Consider the following 23,402-nt stretch of genomic DNA (forward strand, 5'->3'; position numbering starts at 1 on the left):
CGATTTGTTATGAATATCGGCCCTAATTAATCGGTCGACCTCTAGATGAGTGTGTCTGCCTGCATGCGTGCGTGTGAGTATTAACTTTTGCTTCCTGACTCTCTCCCGACTTTGCTCACTCTACCTGAAGGTGAAAGGGGAGTGGGTAAGTGCAGGTCCACTGTCTAATCAGCTGCTCACTTATGATCCCAACACCTGCTCTCATTGGTCCATCATGTGTCCATCTCAACTGCTGTCGTCTCTTCATAAGCACTTAAAGAATTTAACCGTTGGTTGCATGTTTGTGGTTGTATATCCGTTATATGGTCAGTATACTCGGAGGATACACACTTGTTCTCAAATGGCATATGATCATACATCTATACAGGCGTGCCTCTACGTTATATACTGGATAAAGCATCTTGTAAGCTGCAGAGAGTGAGACGTTTATACAGACACATTTGATCCCATTTCACCAAGTACTCCTTCAACAAAGCAGTCCCAAAGCCATCCACTGTCATTCTTATTCTCTCAGCTTCTCTTCATGACCATCCGCATGCTTGGAAAGGAAGCTGTGATGTTCGACTTGTCTTTTGAATCGCGAACATCCATTCCAAAAGTGGTCCAACCACTCTGTTGTATGTTTTAAATAAGGAATAACCACACATGGCTGGGCAACCCCAGTCCACAGGATTTATTGTAACCGCTCTTAATTTAATTTGTTTTCCCACAATTTATCAATCTAATCCTGTGTTGGCTCGACAGTATCTTGGTCCAGACTACTTGCCTTGTCTGTCAGTCAGAGTTGGGGTCCATTCAATTTTAACTCAGTCAATTCAGGAATTTCCCCATTGCTTTCAACAAAGTTTTTCAGTACATGTTCCTAATTTGAAATAGAATTGATCCTAACCCCGCTGTCAGCTATGAGCCTGTAGCTGGTTAAAGGAAAAGGTCCAATGGATAGATCCCTGAGAACTGGGGTTGTGGGTTGTTCTTGGCATAGAAATATAATTACTAGAAGGTACACTCAATATGGCCCACCCGGTCCACTCATCCCAGCATGACTTGAATGAGAATATCAGTTCTAGTCATTTTTATAGTCTTCTTTGGCTCTGTAGTGCTATGATGGTGAGCTGACCTTTGACCTTCAACCCCCAGGTGGACGAGTCCCAGACAGGTGAGCCAGGCTGGCTGGGCGGCGAGCTGAAGGGGAAGACGGGCTGGTTCCCTGCCAACTACGCAGAGAAGATCCCAGAATCTGAGGTTCCCATGAGCCTGCGGGCCAGTGCTGCCACCACGGGCACCCCACCCAAACTGGCCTCACGGCTCACACCCACCGCCGTCTCTACCACACCCATGCCACCCAGCCAGCCAATGGCAACCCCTCCCCCGGCAACAGCTCCCCCTGCCCCCGGTCCCTGCCCTAGCCATGGTCCCGCCTCTTCCTCCTCCTCGGCATCTAGTAACTGGGCAGATTTCAGCACCACGTGAGTGACAGCTCCAACCCTTCCTCTCACACAGCACTCAATACACAAGTGTTTTTCTATCATAGTCTTACCTACACCAAGTTATTAATTGAAGAGAAATCAGAGTTTGAGTTGGTAAACTGTGTGTGCCTCTCTCCACTCAGATGGCCGTCCACCAGCTCTGTGGAGAAGACTGAGACTGGGGAGGGCTGGGACGTTTGGCCCACCCAGCCGTCTCTCTCTGTGCCCAGTGCCGGGCCCGGGGGCCAGCTGCGCCAGCGCTCTGCCTTCACACCCGCCACCCTCACTGGCTCCTCTCCTTCTCCCGTCCTGGGACAGGTACAGTCGTTTTTAAAATGTATATATTTTTTTACCCTTTTTATTTAAAAAGAGGGAGTCCCATTGAGACTGAGGTCTCTTTTACAAATGAGCCCTGCAACATGCAAAATTAAATGAAATACAAAGTACACACATCAGTCAAATAATAGTAATAATAATAATACATTTTATTGTAACACTCAGTTTAGATGACACTGAGGAGCACAGGAACATATCACCTAGGCCTAGCAGGAGAATGATATTGACTCCTAAAGCAGTGTGGTTGTACTGTCAGACGAATGAAGAGCAGGACTTAGAAACAGCACATAGAGATTCTGTAGTACTTCCCTTCTCTCACACTCTTCCTCTCCCACTCCCCATTTCTTTCTCTCTGTCTCTGTTTCCCCCCTTCTCTCAGGGGGAGAAGGTGGAGGGTTTGCAGGCCCAGGCTCTGTACCCGTGGCGGGCCAAGAAGGACAACCACCTCAACTTCAACAAGAGCGACGTGATCACAGTGCTGGAGCAGCAGGACATGTGGTGGTTCGGCGAGGTGCAGGGCCAGCGGGGCTGGTTCCCCAAGTCCTACGTCAAGCTCATCTCTGGCCCCGTACGCAAGTCCATGAGGTGAGGACAATGAGGATGAAACTGTCCCTCCCCATAGTCACATTTATCAATAATGTATGTATGTTTATATGTGTGTGTATATATATATGTGTGTGTAATAATATAAACTATTATTGGAGTATTATTATTAATAATATTATATAGTAATGTATTTTTATTCGACCCGTAGGGCAGACAAAATTGATTCACTGTTTAACGGATTTTCACCCAGAAAAGTGAGGCGAGCGAGCAAAAAAACAAAACATTCAGTGTATAAGGAATAAAAGTACTTTACCACATTATATGGACATGATCAATAGGAGAAATATTCAATTTCAGACTGATTTTCAGATTATTAATACACAAGTTGACATTAATGAACATTATTTACGTAAGATGTATAATAGAATGCACTATTCTATCATATTGAAAAAAAAGTAATGTATTATCAGTTATCAATCTACTTAAATCAAATTTTATTGGTCACGTACGTGATTAGCAGATGTTATTGCGGGTGTAGTGAAATGCTTGTGCTTCTAGCTCCGACAGTGCAGTGATATCTAACAAGTAATATCTAATAAATTACACAACATATACCCAATACACACATCTAAGTAGGAATTAATTAAGTCTATATACATATGGACGAGCAATGTCAGAGCGGAACAGACTAAGATACAGTAGAATAGTATAGAAAAACAGTATATACAGTACATATGAGATGAGTAATGCCAGATATGTAAACATTAAGTGACTAAGATACGGTAGAATAGTATAGAATACAGTATATACATATGAGATGAGTAATGCCAGATATGTAAACATTATTAATGTGACGAGTGTTCCATTCCTTAGTGGCCTGTGATTCCTAGTCTATGCCAATAGGCAGCAGCCTCTAATGTGCTAGCGATGGCTGTTTAACAGTCTGATGGCCTTGAGATAGAAGCTGTTTTTCAGTCTCTCTGTCCCAGCTATGATGCACCTGTACTGACTTCACCTTCTGGTTGGTAGCGGGGTGAACAGACAGTGGCTCGGGTGGTTGATGTCCTTGATGATCTTTTTGACATCGGGTGCTGTAGGTGTCCTGGAGGGCGGGTAGTTTGCCCCCAGTAATGCATTGGGCAGACTGCACCAACCGCAACCTGCAAGGCTTTCCAGAGGGTGGTGCAGTCTGCCCAATGCATTATCACAGTTGCCGTACCAGGCAGTGATACAGCCCGAACAGGATGCTTTAAATTGTGCATCTGTAAAAATTTGTGAGGGTTTTAGGTGACAAGCCAAATTTCTTTAGCTTCCTGAGGTTGAAGAGGTGCTGTGGGCCTTCTTCACCACTATCTGTGTGGGTGGTCCATTTCAGTTTGTCAGTGATGTGTACGCCAAGGAACTTGAAGCTTTCCACCTCCACTGCGGTCTCATCGATGTAGATAGGGGGGTGCACCCTCTGCTGTTTCCTGAAGTCCACGATCATGAGTGAGAGGTTGTTTTCCAGGCACCACACTCCGAGCCCTCACCTCCTCCCTGTAGGCTGTCTCATCGTTGTTGGTAATCAAGCCTACTACTATTGTGTCGTCTGAAAACTTGATGATTGAGTTGGAAGCGTGCTTCGCCACGCAATCATGGGTGAACAGGGAGTACAGGAGGGGGCTGAGCACGCATCCTTGTGGGGCCCCAGTGTTGATGATCAGCGGAGTGGAGGTGATGTTTCCTACCTTCACCAACTGGGGGCATCCAGGACCCAGTTGCACAGGGCGGGGTTCAGACCCAGGGCCTCAAGCTTAATGATGAGTTTGGAGGGTACTATGGTGTTGAATGCTGAGCTATAGTCAATAAACAGCATTCTTACATAGGTATTCCTGTTGTCCAGATGGGATAGGGCAGAGTGATGGCGATTGCATCATCTGTGGATCTATTGGTGCGGTAAGCAAATTGAAGTGGGTCTAGGGTGGCAGGTAAGGTAGAGGTGATATGATCCTTGACTAGTTTCTCAAAGCAGGTGAGTGCTACAGGGCGATAGTCATTTGGTTCAGTTACCTTTGCCTTTTTGGGTACAGGAATAATGGTGGCCATCTTGAAGCACGTGGGGACAGCAGACTGGAATAGGGAGCGATTGAATACTTAATTGTATAGCCTAACAATTTCAAGAATGATTGACAATAAATAATTGTAATCAAATTACAATATTGATGCATAATAATGAGTTCATTACCTGAATGCATCTCCATAGCCTAGGCATTACCGGTAGGTCTAATCATATTTGTATGAATATTTTGCTATCATAGACTAGGCCTTGTAGAAAGAGGGTCTATCAAGTTAGGTCTGCCAAATTGAATGTAGCATTGGAAAAAAGACGCACAAAACATAAATCCACACACAGAGTATAGCCTATCATCATCAAAATAAAATGTTTATAACATGCACAATTGGAAGCATCAGTCTAATCTATATACAGTTGAAGTTGGAAGTTTACATACACCTTAGCCAAATACATTTAAACTCAGTTTTTCACAATTCCTGACATTTAATCTTAGTAAAAATTCCCTGTCTTAGGTCAGTTAGGATCACCTCTTTATTTTAAGAATGTGAAATGTCAGAATAATAGTAGAAAGAATTATTCATTTCAGCTTTTATTTCTTTCATCACATTCCCAGTGGGTCAGAAGTTTACATACACTCAATTAGTATTTTGTAGCATTGCCTTTAAATTGTTTAACTTGGGTCAAACGTTTCGGGTAGCCTTCCACAAGCTTCCCACAAAAAGTAGAGTGAATTTTGACCCATTCCTCCTGACAGAGCTGGTGTAACTGAGTCAGGTTTGTAGGCCTCCTTGCTCTCACATGCTTTTTCAGTTCTGCCCACACATTTTCTATAGGATTGAGGTCAGGGCTTTGTGATGGCCACTCCAATACGTTGTCCTTAAGCCATTTTGCCACAACTTTGGAAGTATGCTTGGGGTCATTGTCCATTTGGAAGACCCATTTGCGACCAAGCTTTAACTGCCTGACTGATGTCTTGAGATGTTGCTTCAATATATCCACATAATTTTATTTTCTCATGATGCCATCTATTTTTTGAAGTGCACCAGTCCCTCCTGCAACAAAGCACCCCCACAACATGATGCTGCCACCCCCGTTCTTCACGGTTGGGATTGTGTTCTTCGGCTTGCAAGCCTCCCCCTTTTTCCTCCAAACATAACAATGGTCATTATGGCCAAATAGTTATATTTTTGTTTCATCAGACCGGAGGACATTTCTCCAAAAAGTGCGATCTTTGTCCCCATGTGCAGTTGCAAACCGTAGTCTGGCTTTTTTTGGTGGTTTTGGAGCAGTGGCTTCTTCCTTGCTGAGCGGCCTTTCAGGTTATGTCGATATAGGGCTCATTTTACTGTGGATATCGATACTTTTGTACCTGTTTCCTCCAGCATCTTCACAAGGTCCTTTGCTGTTGTTCTGGGATTGATTTGCCCTTTTCGTACCAAAGTACGTTCATCTCTAGGAGACAGAATGCGTCTCCTTCCTGAGCGGTATGATGGCTGCGTGGTCCAATGGTGTTTATACTTGCGTACTATTGTTTGTACAGATGAACGTGGTACCTTCAGGTTTTTCGAAATTGCTCCCAAGGATGATCCAGACTTGTGGAGGTCTACAATTTGTTTTCTGAGGTCTTGGCTGGTTTCTTTTGATTTTCCCATGATGTCAAGCAAAGAGGCACTGAGTTTGAAGGTAGGCCTTGAAATACATCCACAGGTACACCTCCAATTGACTCAAATTATGTCAATTAGCCTATCAGAAGCTTCTAAAGCCATGATGGAATTTTCTGGAATTTTCCAAGCTGTTTAAAGGCACAGCCAACTTAGTGTATGTAAACTTCTGACCCACTGGAATTGTGATACAGTGAATTATAAGTGAAATAATCTGTCTGTAAACAATTGTTGGAAAAATTACTTGTCATGCACAAAGTAGATGTCCTAACCGACTTGCCAAAACTATAGTTTGTTGACAAGAAATTTGTGGAGTGGTTTATAAACGAGTTTTAATGACTCCAACCTAAGTGTATGTAAACTTCTGATTTCAACTGTAGATCAAGTGTGACTAAATTCAAGCCCAGTAACTTTGTTCACCGCATCCTCCTTCAATTGTCTCGTCTGGCTGCCACGAAAAGCCCACACCTGCGGATCTGCGCAAAGTGTGTGCGTGCCACTGGCGATGTACTTTGCTGGACACGCTAGCTGTTCTCGGCGGCGCATCATCACTTCAAACACATTCTGTCGTGGTGTTATCGGTTGGCCTACTACTACTGGTAGTACCGGTAAAATGTAAGTTATAAGGGCCTCCCGGGTGGCGCAGTGGTCTAGAGCACTGCATCGCAGTGCTATGCTGCGCCACCAGAGTCTGGGTTCGCGCCCAGGCTCTGTCGCAGCCGGCCGCGACCGGGAGGTCCGTGGGGCGACGCACAATTGGCTTAGCGTCGTCCGGGTTAGGGAGGGTTTGGCCGGTAGGGATATCCTTGTCTCATCGCGCTCCAGCGACTCCTGTGGCGGGCCGGGCGCAGTGCGCGCTAACTGAGGGGGGCGGGTGCACGGTGTTTCCTCCGACACATTGGTGCGGCTGGCTTCCGGGTTGGAGGCGCGCTGTGTTAAGAAGCAGTGCGGCTTGGTTGGGTTGTGCTTCGGAGGACGCATGACTTTCGACCTTCGTCTCTCCCGAGCCCGTACGGGAGTTGTAGCGATGAGACAAGATAGTAATTACTAGCGATTGGATACCACGAAAATTGGGGAGAAAAGGGGATAAAAAAATAAATAAAAAAAAATGTAAGTTATGAATCGCAAATACAGCTGACACACTTCGATTTCATCAATCATTTTGACTTCAATTTGGTTGTCCAAAATACTATCAGCTTGCACTGCGTCTTTGCTGATGAATGCCCTGATCTCTGGCCAGTCAATTGGTAAAATTACATTGTTTCGTCTATTACTCGCTTCTAATAGATCTGAAAATGATGCAATAACCATGAATTTAACCGACTGTTTGTTTATAATGAGGGACGTCCCACGTTTAACCTGGACACATACATAGTAGGAATTCGTGCTGGCTTCAGCCATGACTGTATGAGAGAGAAATGAAACATCTGCACGACGCCTGCAGGCTTGAGCGTGTGTGTTTCACTGTCCAATCCGAGGCTTGAACATGATCTGAGCGTGTGATCTGAGGCTGTTTGGGCTGTTGGGTATCAACTTGGGAAAGCCTCAAGGGAGCGCAAACAGTTCATTATAAACATATATTGGCCAAAATATAACACATCTGATTTAGATTTTTTGGTGGTGTGGAGAAAAGTGAGGCGGGGCATCCGTTAAACAGTAATTCAACTTTGTCTGGCCTTATCAACCAGGAAAGACGCTTGAGGTTAAAAACCTATTTTGCGTGGGTGACCTGGTCAGCAGGATAGATTTCAGCAGGGCTACTCAAACATCTTCCTGGACATCTAGCGTCCTGTAGGTTTTCAGTCCAACCCTAAAGTAGCATACCTGATTCCGCTAGTTACGGTCTTGTTGAGGGACTAATAAGTAGAATCAGGTATGTTAAATTAGGGTTGGACTACAAGACGGTAGATCTCCAGGAAGAGGGTTGGGCAGCCCTGGACTACAGACTTCAGCCAACTTTAGAGTAAATCCCAACTACTATTGCTTGATATTGTCTAGGAGGGAGCAACATGGCTGCCATGGAATGATGTGACATCATAATGCTTTTTTATTGAAACCTCAATGGCCAAGTTCTCTGTGTATGGCTTTAGTCCCTCCCCATCTAGAATGTATTGTTATATTAGCCACTGGCTTGGCTGTCTGAGTGAATGTTTGCCCTCTCTCTGGTGCAGCATTGAGTCTGGCTCGTCCGACAGCCCCCCAACCATGAAGAGACCCACCCCGTCCCCTACCAAGACCATGGACCCAGGAGAAGGTGGGTGATAGACCTAGACACGCACACACACACACAGCTCAGCATACAGTTGGAATCCCTTGCGGTGAAACTGCCACGTCCGTTTGCAATATTACAAAAACAAATAAATGACTTCAAACAACGAACGCTGTTGTTTTTTTCTCTGACATCATTGTATTTCATTGCACGTGCGATAGAACAGCACTACGATGTACTACGATTGTTTTTTTACCATGACGCTGGACGCTCATGTCCTTTTTGATAAGCTAAACAAAACAATAACAAATACGCCTGGGGCAACCAGTGGCACCGTTTCACCCATCGCGGATCGCGGCTTTAAATGACTCTTTCTCTCAGACTGTTCCACACCATATATACAATATAAAACAGAGCACTTACACCAGAGTTTATCATGGAACACAGTATGTTCCTGTTACTCTACCCATTTAGATGAAATCCTGTGTAAAACAAAGCTAAAAATGTGTATAAGCAGACCCTGTTGCTCAGATGTTGTGTTTCCCAGAATACATAGCCATGTACACCTACGAGAGCAACGAGCAGGGCGACCTGACCTTCCAGCAGGGCGACGTCATCGTGGTCACCAAGAAGGAGGGCGACTGGTGGACGGGCGTGGTCTCGGGCAAGACGGGGGTATTCCCTTCCAACTACGTCAAACCCAAGGACTCTGAGGTAACTTCTAGGAAACGCTTCTCGCTCACACGCTTTGTCAAGTATTTGTGTGGCGATTCGTAAACTCTGCGATGCAGTCCTGTTTGTCTGATCAGCTCTCCCAGTAAAACCAAAGCGCTCTCCTAACATTAGCGGACGTTCACGGTGAACATAAAACAAATGGAGTATGTTAGTTGGCCAACGTTAGCTAACGTTTCACGAACTGTGTGCCTTGTTTAACTCCCAGTAAAACCAGAGCTCTCGGTCTTCCCTCTAGGGACTGGGACCCGCAGGGAAGACTGGAAGCCTGGGGAAGAAGCCCGAGATAGCCCAGGTCATCGCCCCGTACACAGCCACGGGGGCCGAGCAGCTCACCCTGGCGCCCGGCCAGCTCATCCTCATCAGGAAGAAGAACCCAGGGGGCTGGTGGGAAGGGGAGCTGCAGGTTGGAGGACCATCTCTCAACACTACTCACCACAAACAAACAACACTTACTTGAAATGTCGTAGTAGATGTTTAAATGCTAAGTTGTATTCATATGTGGACATAGATGTGCCAATAATTGTCTTAATATATAATATAATACTAATATACAAGGTGATATGGTAATTTATACATAGACAGTGATGTAGAAATTCATTGATTCATTGTTATCCACACATTTGCTTTAAAAATAAGTAGAAGGGACTGTTTCTAACTGTTAAAATTCTTGCTCTGCCCCTGTGGCCTCTCCCATACTCACAAGTCCTCTCATTGGTCCAGGCCCGGGGAAAGAAGCGGCAGATTGGCTGGTTCCCGGCCAACTACGTGAAGCTCCTGAGCCCTAGCACCAGTAAGACCACGCCCACAGAACCCACACCCCCCAAGCTGCCAATGCCCAGTGCAGGTAGGGGCCAGGAGCAGGGATCTGACGGGGGCCCGCCGGGGCCTTGGGGCCCCTCCTTGACTCAACATATGACGGGTACTAATACTGTGCTAGTGCAGACATTCTCTGTGTACTTTCATGTTATAATACCGTCCTTAATAATAACATTATTTCCTGTCATAATAACATTCTTCCAAGTTATAGTAACGTTCTTTACAAGAACATTCTTTCATGGTATAATAACATCCTTGATAATTACATTATTTTGTGTTATAATAACATTCTTTACAATAACATTCATATTATTAGTAACAGAGGACTGTGTTGTGAAGTGGGCCTAATATTAATAGTAGCATTTTAAGGTCCTGTCCAGGAGTAACCCCTAGCCCCTACACCCCTAGTCTCTTGTGTAGATCTGAGGGGATTGGATAGGTATAATTCATTTGGTCGTAGCTCTACCTTGCCCTCTGATAAGCTATACGTAGAATTTTCTCCATAGTAGCCTATATAATACCCATCCAATCCTCTCAGATCCTAAACAAGAGTTTTTGGGGTTTGTTCGACATTGCCGACTGATTGATCTACAAATCGCCTTTTTTGCATCATTAATATCCAATAATTATTTGATCAATCAGTCGTTAACAATTTACCCACAATGTATCACAGATTTGATAGAACATCGCCTTTTGTCCCTTTTCTTGTGGACGGGGCCCAAGTCTATTGTATTGTCTTGTATTGTCTGACTAACCTTTCACTTGTATCTGTATGTGTGTCTCCAGCAGTGTGTCAGGTGATTGGCATGTACGACTACATGGCACAGAATGATGACGAGCTGCCCTTTGGGAAGGGCCAGATCATCAACGTGCTGAGCAGGGAGGACCCTGATTGGTGGAAAGGCGAGCTGAACGGTTCTGTGGGCCTCTTCCCCTCCAACTACGTCAAACTGACCACCGACACAGACCCCAGCCAACAATGTGAGTGCACACACTACTACTAAAGTCTCCCTCTCTGTCACACCCAGCAGTTTGAGTACATACTGCACCCTTCTCACATACAGTCACACACACACACACACACACACACAGTCACACACTCACAACCCAGCACGGGTCATAACGAGTACTGTGATTACATTCCTTCCTCTCTCTTACACACACACACACACACACACACACACACACACACACACACACACACACACACACACACACACACACACACAGTCACACACTCACAACCCAGCACGGGTCATAACGAGTACTGTGATTACATTCCTTCCTCTCTCTTACACACACACACACACACACACACACACACACACACACCCACCGATGTGTACTCCTGCTTTGTATAGAAGTGATCTTCTTGTATCCTCTCACTCTCTTCGATACCTTATTCATTTCAACTAAAACCCCTGGAAACCTCTGGAATCGAATCAAATGGGACCGTGTTTGACAAGGGTATAATCTGTAGGCAACTGATCATACTGATACCTATGGGCCCCCTCTTTGAAGACCTTTCAGATCATGTACCATCCTCAGTTGAATAGAGGTGTGTGTGTGTCTGTATGTACAGTCCCTCCTCACTAACATCTCCCTCAATGTCCTGTAGACGCCCCCTCCCCTCCACATCCCTCATGCATACTGTACCATGGTTAGACTCCACCTCATCTGTTATGCTGCACGCTGTGTGTCGTCTCGTGAACTCGTCCGCCACCGGCGTCCATTTAGTTCTGCACGCTCGTGTATTTGCATATTTTTCTTTCTTTTGTTGTTGTCTTGTTGGTTTGTTTCCTTTTTTGGTTTGCGTTTTTTGCTTATGTGCTGTGTTCTCCTCCTCTTTCTAGGACTCATATGTTGCCCATTCCCACTCAGCCTTGAAAGTCCTCAAAGAGACCCACTATCCCCTAAACACTGCCCCCGCGGGATGATGGGAGATGCAGCCACCCCGATCATGTGACTGCCACATGATAACCACCTGGCCTTGTGGGCTAGAAGAGTCAAGCTGCAGAGAGCAGGCCGTTACCTCCTTATATTCGAACTGTTAGACGCACTCGCCAAAATTGCCAAGCAGCTTCCTTATCCTACACCGTTTATTCTTTAAACAATATACTTTAAAAAATTTAACATTTATTATTAATCGAAACATTTCAATGTTTTTTTTTAGGAAATTGAAAAAAATAACTACTTGAAGTGATCATATGAATGGGAGACTGGATAGTGGGTCCTTTTGTGGCTTTCTGTGAACTCAGATTTTTTTGGGTAGATTTAGACATTCATACCTCTTGCTTTTTTTTATCATTCTGCATTTTTTATCACCGCACCACGGATTTGGTCTATTTATGTTTTTGTTTTTTTTTACTAATGAGTCAAATGGCTTCCTTTTTGACGTTAAGCTTCTCCCTCCCCTCCCTTACTAACCCCTCCCCCATCCGACCCACAGCTCCACAGAAAGACCCACTATTCATGACACACAGCATCAGACGGGCCACCCAAACAACCGGGGCCTGGCCCGAAAGACAACCCCAAGCCCCTTTCCCCTTGCCCAAACCCCTTCAGTTTGCAGATCTAAAGGAAACGGGATCGGTTGTAACCACATTGCTTACGTGTTACAGATCTGCACAAACCGAAGGGTTAGGGGGATGGGTGGTGGGTTGGTTGTCCGACTGGGCCCGGGATTGGTTCATCATGAGCAACCTGTCTAATGGACTAGTCTAGGGGTTCAAAGGTCACCGAAACATGGGTCACGTTATAGGATGGAGGGAGAGCTTATTACATTTACTGTAGCTTACATCCAGACCACCCCTGCCCCAAAGCCAGCTCATACAGTGGACAGAGAAGCTGTCTGTCAAACCTATGGGCGGGACTGAACCTGTCCATTTATCCACTCACATCTAGCAGTGTTTTTTTATGTTCATACTAAACGTTCTTTGGATGAGTCTTGTTGTTTGGAGGTGCTGGGGTGTTTACTTTGTGCTGTAGTGTTTTGTGAAACGGGGTTATGATCGACGCAAACCAAATAATGCACAGCCGGCACAAGTGGAGAGGGGATGGTACACACACAGTATGCACAGACTTGTAATTGTGTGATTTGAGTGGCACACACAAAGTAAGGATGTTATATCCTCAGCAAGTCAATTCTTGTCGTCTCAGAACTATGTATTATTCAGAGTAGATGGGGTGTTTTGTATTCATGAGTTGGTTTACATGTTTTCTCCTAGATTTATTTCAATTGAAGTGTAATTTCTACACAAGTTGGACAACTCTATATCCCCATGACAGTCTATTTTTTATAAATGAATGCAATTATAGTGCATAGTGTTTTAAATATATATGGTTATGTAGTATTGTATTTTTTCCCCCTTCCCTCCTGAAGTTATTTTTACCGGTTTATGCAGTTGCCATTTGTAAAAATCTGAAGCAACATGTCCATTTAGTTTGACCTTTTCCGCAGTTATTTTGTCAAGAAAATCCTATTGAAAAGAACTGTGATTCAGCTGAATATGAACATACTAAATATGAAAAGAATACCCTCCTGATAATAGCTTTTTAACAATGTTTACATATGAAAACTAAGACTATGCTATTTTTTTGTAGTCCTTCTAACAGAGTGGAATACCAAGTTCTAGGGCTATATAGCTATGGCCTTAAACTATTATTCTTCTCAAACAACAGGAAAAAGCATGGCATCATCCATTTAAAGCAATATATACATACAGTAGTATTGGACTGGTACCATATCAATCTTGTTTGCATTTGTCACAACAGTATTGTAATTTTATTGTAATTCTAAAACACAAAGATGGAATTCCTGTATGCAGCCTTTTTTTATATAACCGTTTGGTTCCTATTGGTTCCACTATGTGACAGTATTGGTGTTTGCTGCTTTATGATTGGTTTGTTGGACTTTCCAATGTGTCTTTTGAGACCCATCAGTTTCAAGGAGGTTTGTACTCCGTTACTGACTCGGGTTTGAGAAGCACACAAAAAATTCTAACTATACAATACTCTGACTATAAACTGAATTGCTTCTGGTATGTTATGAATCAACAACAGATCCAAAATGTAATCGTTACACTTGGTTCCTGAAGCATTTTATCAGAAATGAATGTACAAATTGAAAAATGTGTACAAACAAGTCAGCTTTAATAAAAAAGTGTCATGCTGTCTTTAATATAGAAAATGACGTGTATAATGATTAAAAAGCTCAATGGCAACGGTGGACTTGTGTTTTTTTATTTACTGATTTTAAAAATCAAAAGGTTTGTTTACTTGAGCAAGAGACCTACCACCATTTCTTTTCAAAGCATGTTTGCTTTAAGACATGTTTTGTGTGTTTTTTTTATTCCTTTTGTAGATAACTCTGGGGAAAATGTCAATTACAAGGCTCTAAAGAATTATACTTTCAACTTGTTTTATTTGTATGTATGATGTTTGCCTGGCTTTTGAGGTGAAGACCCTTTTACCCTACACCTTCTAAATACATTTTTTTATTATTTTCCAGGGAAGTATTTTGTAGTGTATATTGTTTATTTCAATGATTTGTTCAGGTGTGGAAGTTTATTTGAGAGATGGGTCATTGAGATTGTGTTCTGATTGGCTGTTGGTATTTGAGTGACAGAGGGGAGCTGATCGAAGCTGTTGTCCTGTTCCACAGGGTGCGCTGACCTGCACCTGCTGGACATGCTGACCCCCGTTGAGAGGAAGAGACAGGGCTACACGCACGAGCTCATCGTCACCGAGGAGAACTATGTCAATGACCTGCAGCTCGTCACCGAGGTAGCCATTTTATATATATATATATATATATTTATTTTTTTAACCTTTGTTTAACAAGGCAAGTCAGTTATGAACAACTTATTTTCAATGACGGCCTATCGGGGAACAGTGGGTTAACTGCCTTGTTCAGGGGCAGAACGACAGAATTTTATACCTTGTCAGCTCCGGGATTCAATCTAGCAACCTTTCGGTTAGTGGCCCAACGCTCTAACCATTAGGCTTCCTGCCGCCCCATATTCAAATATGTGTGTGTGTGTGTGTGTATATATATAATTTATTTATATTTTTTCACTCCATGGTAACATGATATCTGCATTACATGCAAACGTTTCCGGAATGTTTGTTACATTGCGTCAACGTTTCCTCTCCAGGTCTTTCAGAAGCCTCTGCTGGAGTCGGAGCTGCTGACAGAGAAAGAGGTGGCCATGATCTTCGTCAACTGGAAGGAGCTCATCATGTGTAACATCAAGCTGCTCAAGTACGCCCCCTAGCCACCTCTGGTCCTGTTGTCATAACTATAGTTTAACTAGCTATATGGTGGATAGCAGCTGATTAAAGGGGCAATCTTGGATTGGTACATCCATTTGTACACTTTCAAAGTAATGATATTTTGCCATTGATCCTTGTAAACAAACACGGTACAGCTTCAGAACATGGTTAAAACTATAGCCAGACTCACCAATCGTCCCATTCTCTTCTGCCCCCTTCCTCCTGTCCCCCATCACCAGGGCTCTGAGGGTTAGGAAGAAGATGTCGGGCGAGCGCATGCCGGTGAAGATGATTGGAGACATCCTGACGGCCCAGCTGCCCCACATGCAGCCCTACATCCGCTTCTGCAGCTGCCAGCTCAACGGGGCCACGCTCATCCAGCAGAAGACCGACGAGGTGCCCGAGTTCAAGGACTTTGTCAAGGTAATGGAGAAAGGCCGTAAAGTGCGCATTGCCTGCGTCACCATCTCAAATGGCACCTTATTCCCTATATAGTGCACAACTGTTGACCAGAGCTCTATGTTTGACTAATTTGTATTGAACTTTTATTGGCCCCTAGTGTCTCGTGCACATTCCGTTTGTTCATGCCCCTTGTTTGGTTGTCTGTGAATAGCCTCGACTCCAGCCGTTCTTGGTTTCTTCGCGCGATGTCTGACACCGCAAGACTAGACTAATATACTAGCGTCAGTATACTTTCTTATTTGAGGGTAGCCGAGCCACAGCACTAGGTTGGGACTGATCCAACGTGATTCCTGTGTATATATATTCACATGTGAGTGTTATTAGGTTCTACGCTGATATCTGATAGTGATAGTGTTTCCTCTCCCCTACAGAGACTGGCCATGGACCCAGGTTGTAAGGGAATGCCCCTCTCCAGCTTCCTCCTCAAACCCATGCAAAGGGTGACGCGCTACCCCCTCATCATCAAAAATGTATGTGCACACATGTTTTCTCACACCCACTCTTCCCACCATCTGAATAAAGTGTATGTGATTGAAAAGCCTGGCCACAGCCTCTGAAGCTAAGCGGGTTTGGTCCTGGTCGGTGCCTGGATGCTAGACCAGATGCTGCTGGAAGTGGTGTTGGAGGACCATTAGGAGGCACTCTTTCCTCAGGTCTAAAATATATATCCCAATGCCCCAGGGCAGTGATTGGGGACATTGCCCTGCGTAGGGTGCTGTCTTTCTGATAGGACGTTAAACGGATGCCCTGACTCTCCGTGGTCACTAAAGATCCAGTGGCACTTATCGTAAAATTAGGGGTGTTAACCCCAGTGTCCTAAATTCCCAATCTGGCCCACATACCATCATGGCCACCTAATCATCCCCAGCTTCCAATTGGCTCATTCATTCCCCTCCTCTCCCATGTAACTATTCCCCAGGTTGTTGCTGTAAATGAGAATGTGTTCTCAGTAAAGCTACCTGGTAAAATAAGGGTTAAATAAATAAAACATTTAACTGATACACACACACACACTGGAATTGACTATCTAACTATGTGTGATACGGCTCAGATCCTAGAGAATACTCCGGAGGCTCACCCGGACCATAGCCATCTGAAGCAGGCTCTGGAGAAGGCTGAGGAGCTGTGTTCCCAGGTCAACGAGGGCGTCAGGGAGAAGGAGAACTCTGACCGGCTGGAGTGGACCCAGGCCCACGTCCAGTGTGAGGGTCTGTCTGAGGTAATACAGACACACAAACACACACAAATCATTATTTAAAAATATATATATAATAATTCTTAACTGACTCGCCTGGTTAAATAATGGTCAAATAAAACACAATGAAAAACACAGGAACATGTACTTGTTTACACAAAAATACACACACAGTTGACACATTTACACACCGTGAACACAGACTCAACTCCCAACTCACTCACTTGGCCTTTTTTCTTTTAGCAACTCGTGTTCAACTCGGTGACCAACTGCCTGGGCCCGCGCAAAATCCTGCACAGCGGCAAACTCTACAAGGCCAAGAGCAACAAGGAGCTGTACGGCTTCCTATTCAACGACTTCCTCCTCCTGACTCAGATCATCAAGCCCCTGGGCTTCTCGGGCTGCGACAAGGTGTTCAGTGCCAAGTCCCACCTGCAGTACCGCATGTACAAGACCGTAAGTACTCTCCTCTCACCAACCTACACTGTCCGCGTCCCAAATGGCACCCTATAGGGCAGCAATTCTCAACTTGTGGGGCGTGACCCAAATTTGGGTCGTGTGAGGTTTTGAGTGGGTCATGGGTGTCTGATTTGCCGTACAAATCCCCAAGTACAGTAGTATGGCTGTTTTGTGGCATGTTCAAGACCAGGGCTACATCCCAATTATCTCTCCTTCCTGTACATTTGTTCACTTCTCTTCACTGATTCGAAATTAAATTACCTGTATAAGAAATATTGTGGAAATTCCCTCTAGCCCAAACCTGCACCAATCCCGTGCTTTTAGATTTATGGGATGTAGTAAACGAGTGCGCACTTCAGGAACGAGACGAGATATTATTGCGATGCACCCCAGGAGTTCTGAACTTGTGACCTCTGACCTTGTGGTGACCTTTAACCCCCGCTACAGCCCATCTTCCTGAACGAGGTGTTGGTGAAGCTGCCAACAGATCCCTCGGGAGACGAGCCCATCTTCCACATCTCCCACATCGACAGGGTCTACACCATCCGGGCAGAGAGCATCAACGAGAGGTACACACACAGACGTATGCATGCAGTCACAGTCACACACACATATAGCCAAGGCTTTCTTTTGACCTTGTTGTGATGACTCATGCAGGACTGCTTGGGTGCAGAAGATCAAGGCAGCTTCGGAGCTCTTCATCGAGACAGAGAAGAAGAAGAGGGAGAAGGCCTACCTGGGTATAACAGTCTGTCTCTCTGCTCCTCTCCTCTGGTCCACTGTGTCTGGGAGGGACAGCTTTGTCACCTACCCTCCCAGACCATGGTCTCAAAAGCACTGTTGGTAACACTTTATAGTAGTGTCTTTTTGAGCATCTTTGGGTTGCATATAAGCCCTATGTAAGTACCTTGTATTATTACTTGAAGTGAACCCTTATATCTTTGTAACCTTGTATTTATGCTAGTAACATTTTATGAAAATGTTGCTACATAGTAGTGTAGGAATTGTGGAGTTGAGCGATTTCTGTGTTATACTTGAGGAATAGTGACTACTTATTCCACTTTTAACAAAAACGGCTTAATTTCACTAAGAAGCCAGGAACGAGCTAACAACGATTTTGGTTTTTATTGTATGTACAGTGTTAGTACACAGGTATAAGACCAACTTCATGTAAAGTGTTACCAAACTATTTCTCATGACAACTGAGTGTTTTCATGCTGGCTTTGTCTCCTCTGACTTTGCTGTGTGTTTGTCTCAGACCATTACGTTAGGTCTGCCTCTGACCATTACGTTTGTGTCTGTCTCGATGCAGTTCGCTCACAGAGGGCCACGGGCATCGGCCGGCTGATGGTAAACATTGTGGAGGGCATCGAGCTGAAGCCCTGCCGCTCTCACGGTAAGTCCCTAGAGATGACCCCCTGCCACACCCAGACCTGAGGTTGATCTCAACACTTGATCTGTGTGTCTCTGACACGAGAGAGTGACACACGCCACCTTTTAATACATGTGTCGATTGCTGTTCAGTACACAGGAGAAGAATGATAGTGTTAACAGTACACGCAGGGGTTCAAATAGTATTTTGAGCCTGCCTGCAATGCCAGATGGGTGGTGTTTGCCCTTTTGGGACTATTCCATTGGTTCCATTTCACCAGGCCAGCTTAATCGAGCACAAGTATGTGGAAGATTTAAAATACTAATTTGTGGAGGAATACCCATATTGGTCTATTCTAAACGTCTATACAACTGTGCCAATCTGTTATTGGGTTGTAAAATTCCAGTTTGAGGGTTTAGGAATCAGGAGGGAATAAGCATGGAGGGAATCCTCCAACTTGGAATTCTTCAACCGGGATTTCTTTCAAACCAGTGGATTTGGGGAAAGTGAGCGGAATTTTGCAACCCTAAGTTGTGATCTCTTCTCAGGTAAGAGCAACCCGTACTGCGAGGTGACCATGGGTTCCCAGTGCCACATCACCAAGACCCTGCAGGACACGCTCAACCCCAAGTGGAACTCCAACTGTCAGTTCTTCATCAAGGACCTGGAGCAGGACGTGCTGTGTGTCACCGTGTTTGAGAGGGACCAATTCTCTCCTGACGGTGAGGCTGCGGGCAAACACACACACACACACACACACACCAGGATAACACTCTGTTTAAAAAGGCTACGGTGAGACTGTGCACACACAAGCTTATACACACACACACAAACAGCTTTTTATTGACGAGGCCTTTTTGATTGTGTGTGCTGTCATGCGATATATTCTATCACAAAATATGGTGTGACAACCTTGTATTGAACCCTCATTACTTGTCTGTCCTGTTTGTGTGTAGATTTCCTAGGCAGGACAGAGATCCGTCTGGCGGACATTAAGAAGGACCAGGGCTCCAAAGGGCCCATCACCAAGAGGCTGCTGCTCCACGAGGTGCCCACAGGAGAGATAGTCGTACGACTGGACCTGCAGCTCTTCGAGGAGCCCTAGCCCATCCCAGTTCAACCCAGCCCTGCTCAGCCTAACCCAGCCTAACACCCATATACTGTACACTCCCCCCCCAAACCCCGTTACCCCTGCCCGAAGACTCACCAAGCTCTAGTGACAATCCCCAACGGCCCAGCCCCACACTCCAGTGTGTGTGTGTGCGTGCGCACGTGTGACTGTGTGAATGAATGTCTGCAGAAGGGTTTTAATTATGTTTTTTTTTTTTTCTCTCTTTATGATTTGTATCATTATGGTGTATATATGATATCATGATTCCACTATTATTTGGTTGAACAAAATTATGAAGCATTCCACAGCTAATCTAAAATCTCAAAGGCCATCTTATTACGCAATGAACCTTTGAGACATGATATACTGTAGAGAAATGTTTGAACAACACATATGATCATTGCTTATGCACTGTATGTCTGAAAGAGCCCACCCTGTGGCATTAACACCTGGGGCGTGTTCATTAGTCAACAAGCGGGGAAAAACAGACAAACCGTGCGAGACTCCCTTGTCCAATAATAAACGTTCATTTTCGTTTTACGTTGCAAAACGTTTTAAAACGCCTTCCGTTGTGTGGCCTTAATGAACACCACCCAGGTGACCACACTGTTGTTGTGCCATCCCTGTGACAACATACGGTAACCTCCCATATAACCTTTGACACTGTGTTCATGTTTATAAACATACGGCTATTATGTCATTGCAGGTCGGACCATTTCAAAAGCGTGTCTGAAGCCTGTCTAATAATACCCCTGGTTGTATTAGCTGGAACATCTCCGCTTGTATTTCTTTCGTTCAAACGTGACCCAGGTTTCGAGTTATGTATTCTTTTCCGTGTACGTCTGTTTGAGACAAGGGTACAAAAGCAGGTACAGTACATAAGTGAATGTGAGGAGGAGAGATATACTTTGTGATATACCCTCAAAGGTTTGGTGAGAACACTTTGGGAAAGTGTGTTGAGCAATTAAAGAACTGTTATGTTAGTATGCTGAGAATGAAAATGAAGCTATCAGTAATCTTTACATATGTTCCACATATTGAGCGTTTGTGTTTTAGATTGGAAATTCAAATGAAAGGCCAGACGAAATGTTTGGGTGTATTTGAGGCATTACAGAAGTACTGTACGAAAGTACACACTAATATATTGTCTATCAAATTGGCTTAGCCCAAAACATATTGTTGTACGGTTTGAGGGGAATTGAAGAGCAGATTTCCTGTTTTCTAAATGATGTGTAAATGAGTGCCGATTTCTAGTTACATTTGCAGCGTAGGCCAAGATGATGAGTACCAATGTACTACAAATCATTCGTTTTTTGATGGTTAGAAGAATCATACGGTGATGTCAGGAATGTTTTTGTACTTGTTCCGAAAAAGTCTGTTATTTTCAACGCATTCATATCTTCACGTTTTGTATGTATATTTTGGTTGTTTTTAATTACATTTTTTCGTACGGCAAAAAAGCACCATTTAATATAGAGTGCTATATTTATGTGTTGGAAAGCCATTTTGTAGGTGTTTTGTTTTGGAGACTGAGGTCAGGCTTTGTTCTGATGGACATATTCGGCCAATGCTGTAACTGTAACTGTTTGTGAAGAGGAGGCATTTCAGGTTCATTCAATTTGGGTCTCAAATTAATATATTTCCTTTGCAAGAGAACAGGAAGTATTTTTTTTGAGTTTTGTGTGGCACTGTGTTCAGTTGAACAACACTGTATTACATATTTATTGACGTTAAGAAAGACAATTCAGACAAAAGGGAAATATCAGCCTCCAGGTTGCTGCAATATGCAATCTACTCTGAGGTATGAGACCATTTGAATCTTTCATATTGTCTTCTCTGTTATTTCGTTCTTTATTATGACCCTCCCATTATCTTGGGTTCCGCGTTCGAAAGGAGACGTACAAGGATATCCAAAGGAAGCGGAGACGATTGACTTCAGTCTGTTAAGTCTGACAATGTTAGCATAGTTTGTCTAATGTTAGTTTAATGTATGTTGTTGTTACCAGCTATGTGTCCATGTAGATAATGTACAAATACTAGTGAAATTCCACTGCCGTGTTAGTGAAAGTGGTCAAGGAGAACAGCTTTTGCAGAGCCTGTGTTCCTTATGTGTATGTCTAGGAGTGAGTGTGTAACATGAACTTACTATTCTCGAGTGCTTTGGGTTTGTGCTTGGGTCTCTGTTCAAGTTGGAGGACTTAGATTATGACTAGTCATTTCCCTATAGCGTGCGACCTGTACCGCCACTCCTTCCCGGTTACCCCACAGTAGTGCCCTTTTTAATGTTCACTCTAAAACCAGTGATGGTCTCTATTCTTTTTAATGAGCAAAGTCTTAACTGATAAAGTACAGTATGTGAATATGTTGAAATATTTGAAAGGAGTATAAGTAATATATTACAACAACTACCGTAGAAGAATGTTGATGACAATGTATTGTTATCAATGTATGGGAAGTGTATTGTCTTAAATGTTGAAAATAAAATTTGATTGGACCAAAGAGTTTGATGTATGTTTGGTTTGTAGCCTTAATTTACAAACCTTGTAAGTACTTATTTCATACAAAATATACTTAAATGTTTTGGAATTTACCGCCATATATTACTTTTCCATAATATGGGTCTCATGGATAGCGTTCACTTCAGTCGGTGCCTGAAAGCTTTGTACATTGAACGTATCATTCATGTTAAAGCAGTAACCTTGATGATTTGAAGGGGCTGGTGTTTCAGCAGGGTGCAATTTTGTTATGCAAGGAATGTTTGGGGCAACAGAACTTCGCTGGATTTGGTGGAGTTTGACGTTGAAATAGCAATATGTATTGTTTTTGTGTAGGACTTGCATATATATTCACATTGAAACTGAGAATGTCTTGATGTGTGACATTTTAGTCATTTCGTTCTTTTGAGGTAATAGGGTGGAACTAAATTTGTTTTCACATTTGTTTCCGTTTAGATGGCATTCTGTGATTGCTCATTCAAGGTAGTAATGTAAACAAATAGAATTGTTTGCAATGTTCTCTGTTTATTACCAAGTATTTCACCGTATTTCAGTGTAAGTCCTTTTGGCTTGACGTCTAAGCTTGCTACAGTTGTTAGCCTAGTAGTCTCTTTGAGTGGGTCTAATTCTGGAAGCTGAATGGTTAAAGTTCCACAAGTTACCACCGGCTGAGGCTATGACGTTGAAATTCCTATTTACTATGTTCCAACAGCTGGTGCGTGATATCTAAGGAAGTCTTGAGGTTTTGCTAACCTTTTAGAAATAAGGCTGTAACGTAACATAATGGGGAAAAAGTCAAGGGGTCTGAATACTTTCCAAATGCACTGTAGTTGTCACATGCACACTTTGACCAGGCTTGGCTATAAAAGTGTGTAGCGCTTTCAAAGTTGCTAATGGACTCTTGGTAGCCTCTGATCAGTCTCCTACTTCCTCTGTCATCCAGTTTGGCGGGACGGCCATTGGGGGGAAAAGTACCCAATTGTCATACTTGAGTAAAAGTAAAGATACCTTAATAGAAAATGACTCAAGTAAAAGTGAAAGTCACCAAAAAAAATACTAGCGTATAAAAGTTGTTGGTTTTAAATATACTTCAGAATCAAAAGTAAATCATTGCTAAAGTATACTTAAGTATCAAAAGTAAAAGGATTTCAAATGCCTAATTTTTTTTTTTAAACCGACAGCACCATTTTCTTGTTTTTTAAATGTACAGAT

At 43.7% G+C, this 23,402-nt stretch overlaps 1 protein-coding gene across 6 annotated transcripts in view; it reads left to right on the forward strand.

Annotated features, from left to right (window-relative positions):
• The window catches only part of itsn1 (intersectin 1 (SH3 domain protein)), a 65,656-nt gene extending 43,462 nt beyond the window's left edge, over nt 1-22,194 (forward strand). For 2 of the 6 annotated variants that reach the window (XM_071387352.1, XM_071387353.1), the window contains 20 exons: nt 131-145; nt 1,138-1,466; nt 1,610-1,784; nt 2,182-2,387; nt 8,234-8,316; nt 8,819-8,985; nt 9,242-9,409; nt 9,727-9,925; nt 10,609-10,803; nt 14,486-14,607; nt 14,979-15,085; nt 15,336-15,519; nt 15,930-16,028; nt 16,610-16,777; nt 16,997-17,209; nt 17,660-17,781; nt 17,870-17,952; nt 18,525-18,608; nt 19,133-19,306; nt 19,541-22,194. In XM_071387352.1, coding sequence (XP_071243453.1) covers nt 131-145; nt 1,138-1,466; nt 1,610-1,784; nt 2,182-2,387; nt 8,234-8,316; nt 8,819-8,985; nt 9,242-9,409; nt 9,727-9,925; nt 10,609-10,803; nt 14,486-14,607; nt 14,979-15,085; nt 15,336-15,519; nt 15,930-16,028; nt 16,610-16,777; nt 16,997-17,209; nt 17,660-17,781; nt 17,870-17,952; nt 18,525-18,608; nt 19,133-19,306; nt 19,541-19,689 — 3,042 coding nt within the window. In that variant the 3' untranslated portion in view covers nt 19,690-22,194. Of the gene's footprint in view, nt 1-130; nt 146-1,137; nt 1,467-1,609; nt 1,785-2,181; nt 2,388-8,233; nt 8,317-8,818; nt 8,986-9,241; nt 9,410-9,726; nt 9,926-10,608; nt 10,804-11,675; nt 14,046-14,485; nt 14,608-14,978; nt 15,086-15,335; nt 15,520-15,929; nt 16,029-16,609; nt 16,778-16,996; nt 17,210-17,659; nt 17,782-17,869; nt 17,953-18,524; nt 18,609-19,132; nt 19,307-19,540 lie in introns of those variants that run through there. The other 4 variants (XM_071387354.1, XM_071387356.1, XM_071387355.1 and 1 more) reach the window with 4 other exon arrangements.
• The last annotated feature ends 1,208 nt before the right edge of the window (nt 22,195-23,402 follow it).

Source organism: Salvelinus alpinus, chromosome 38 (assembly GCF_045679555.1).
Source record: "Salvelinus alpinus chromosome 38, SLU_Salpinus.1, whole genome shotgun sequence".
Taxonomy (NCBI): Eukaryota; Metazoa; Chordata; class Actinopteri; order Salmoniformes; family Salmonidae; genus Salvelinus; species Salvelinus alpinus.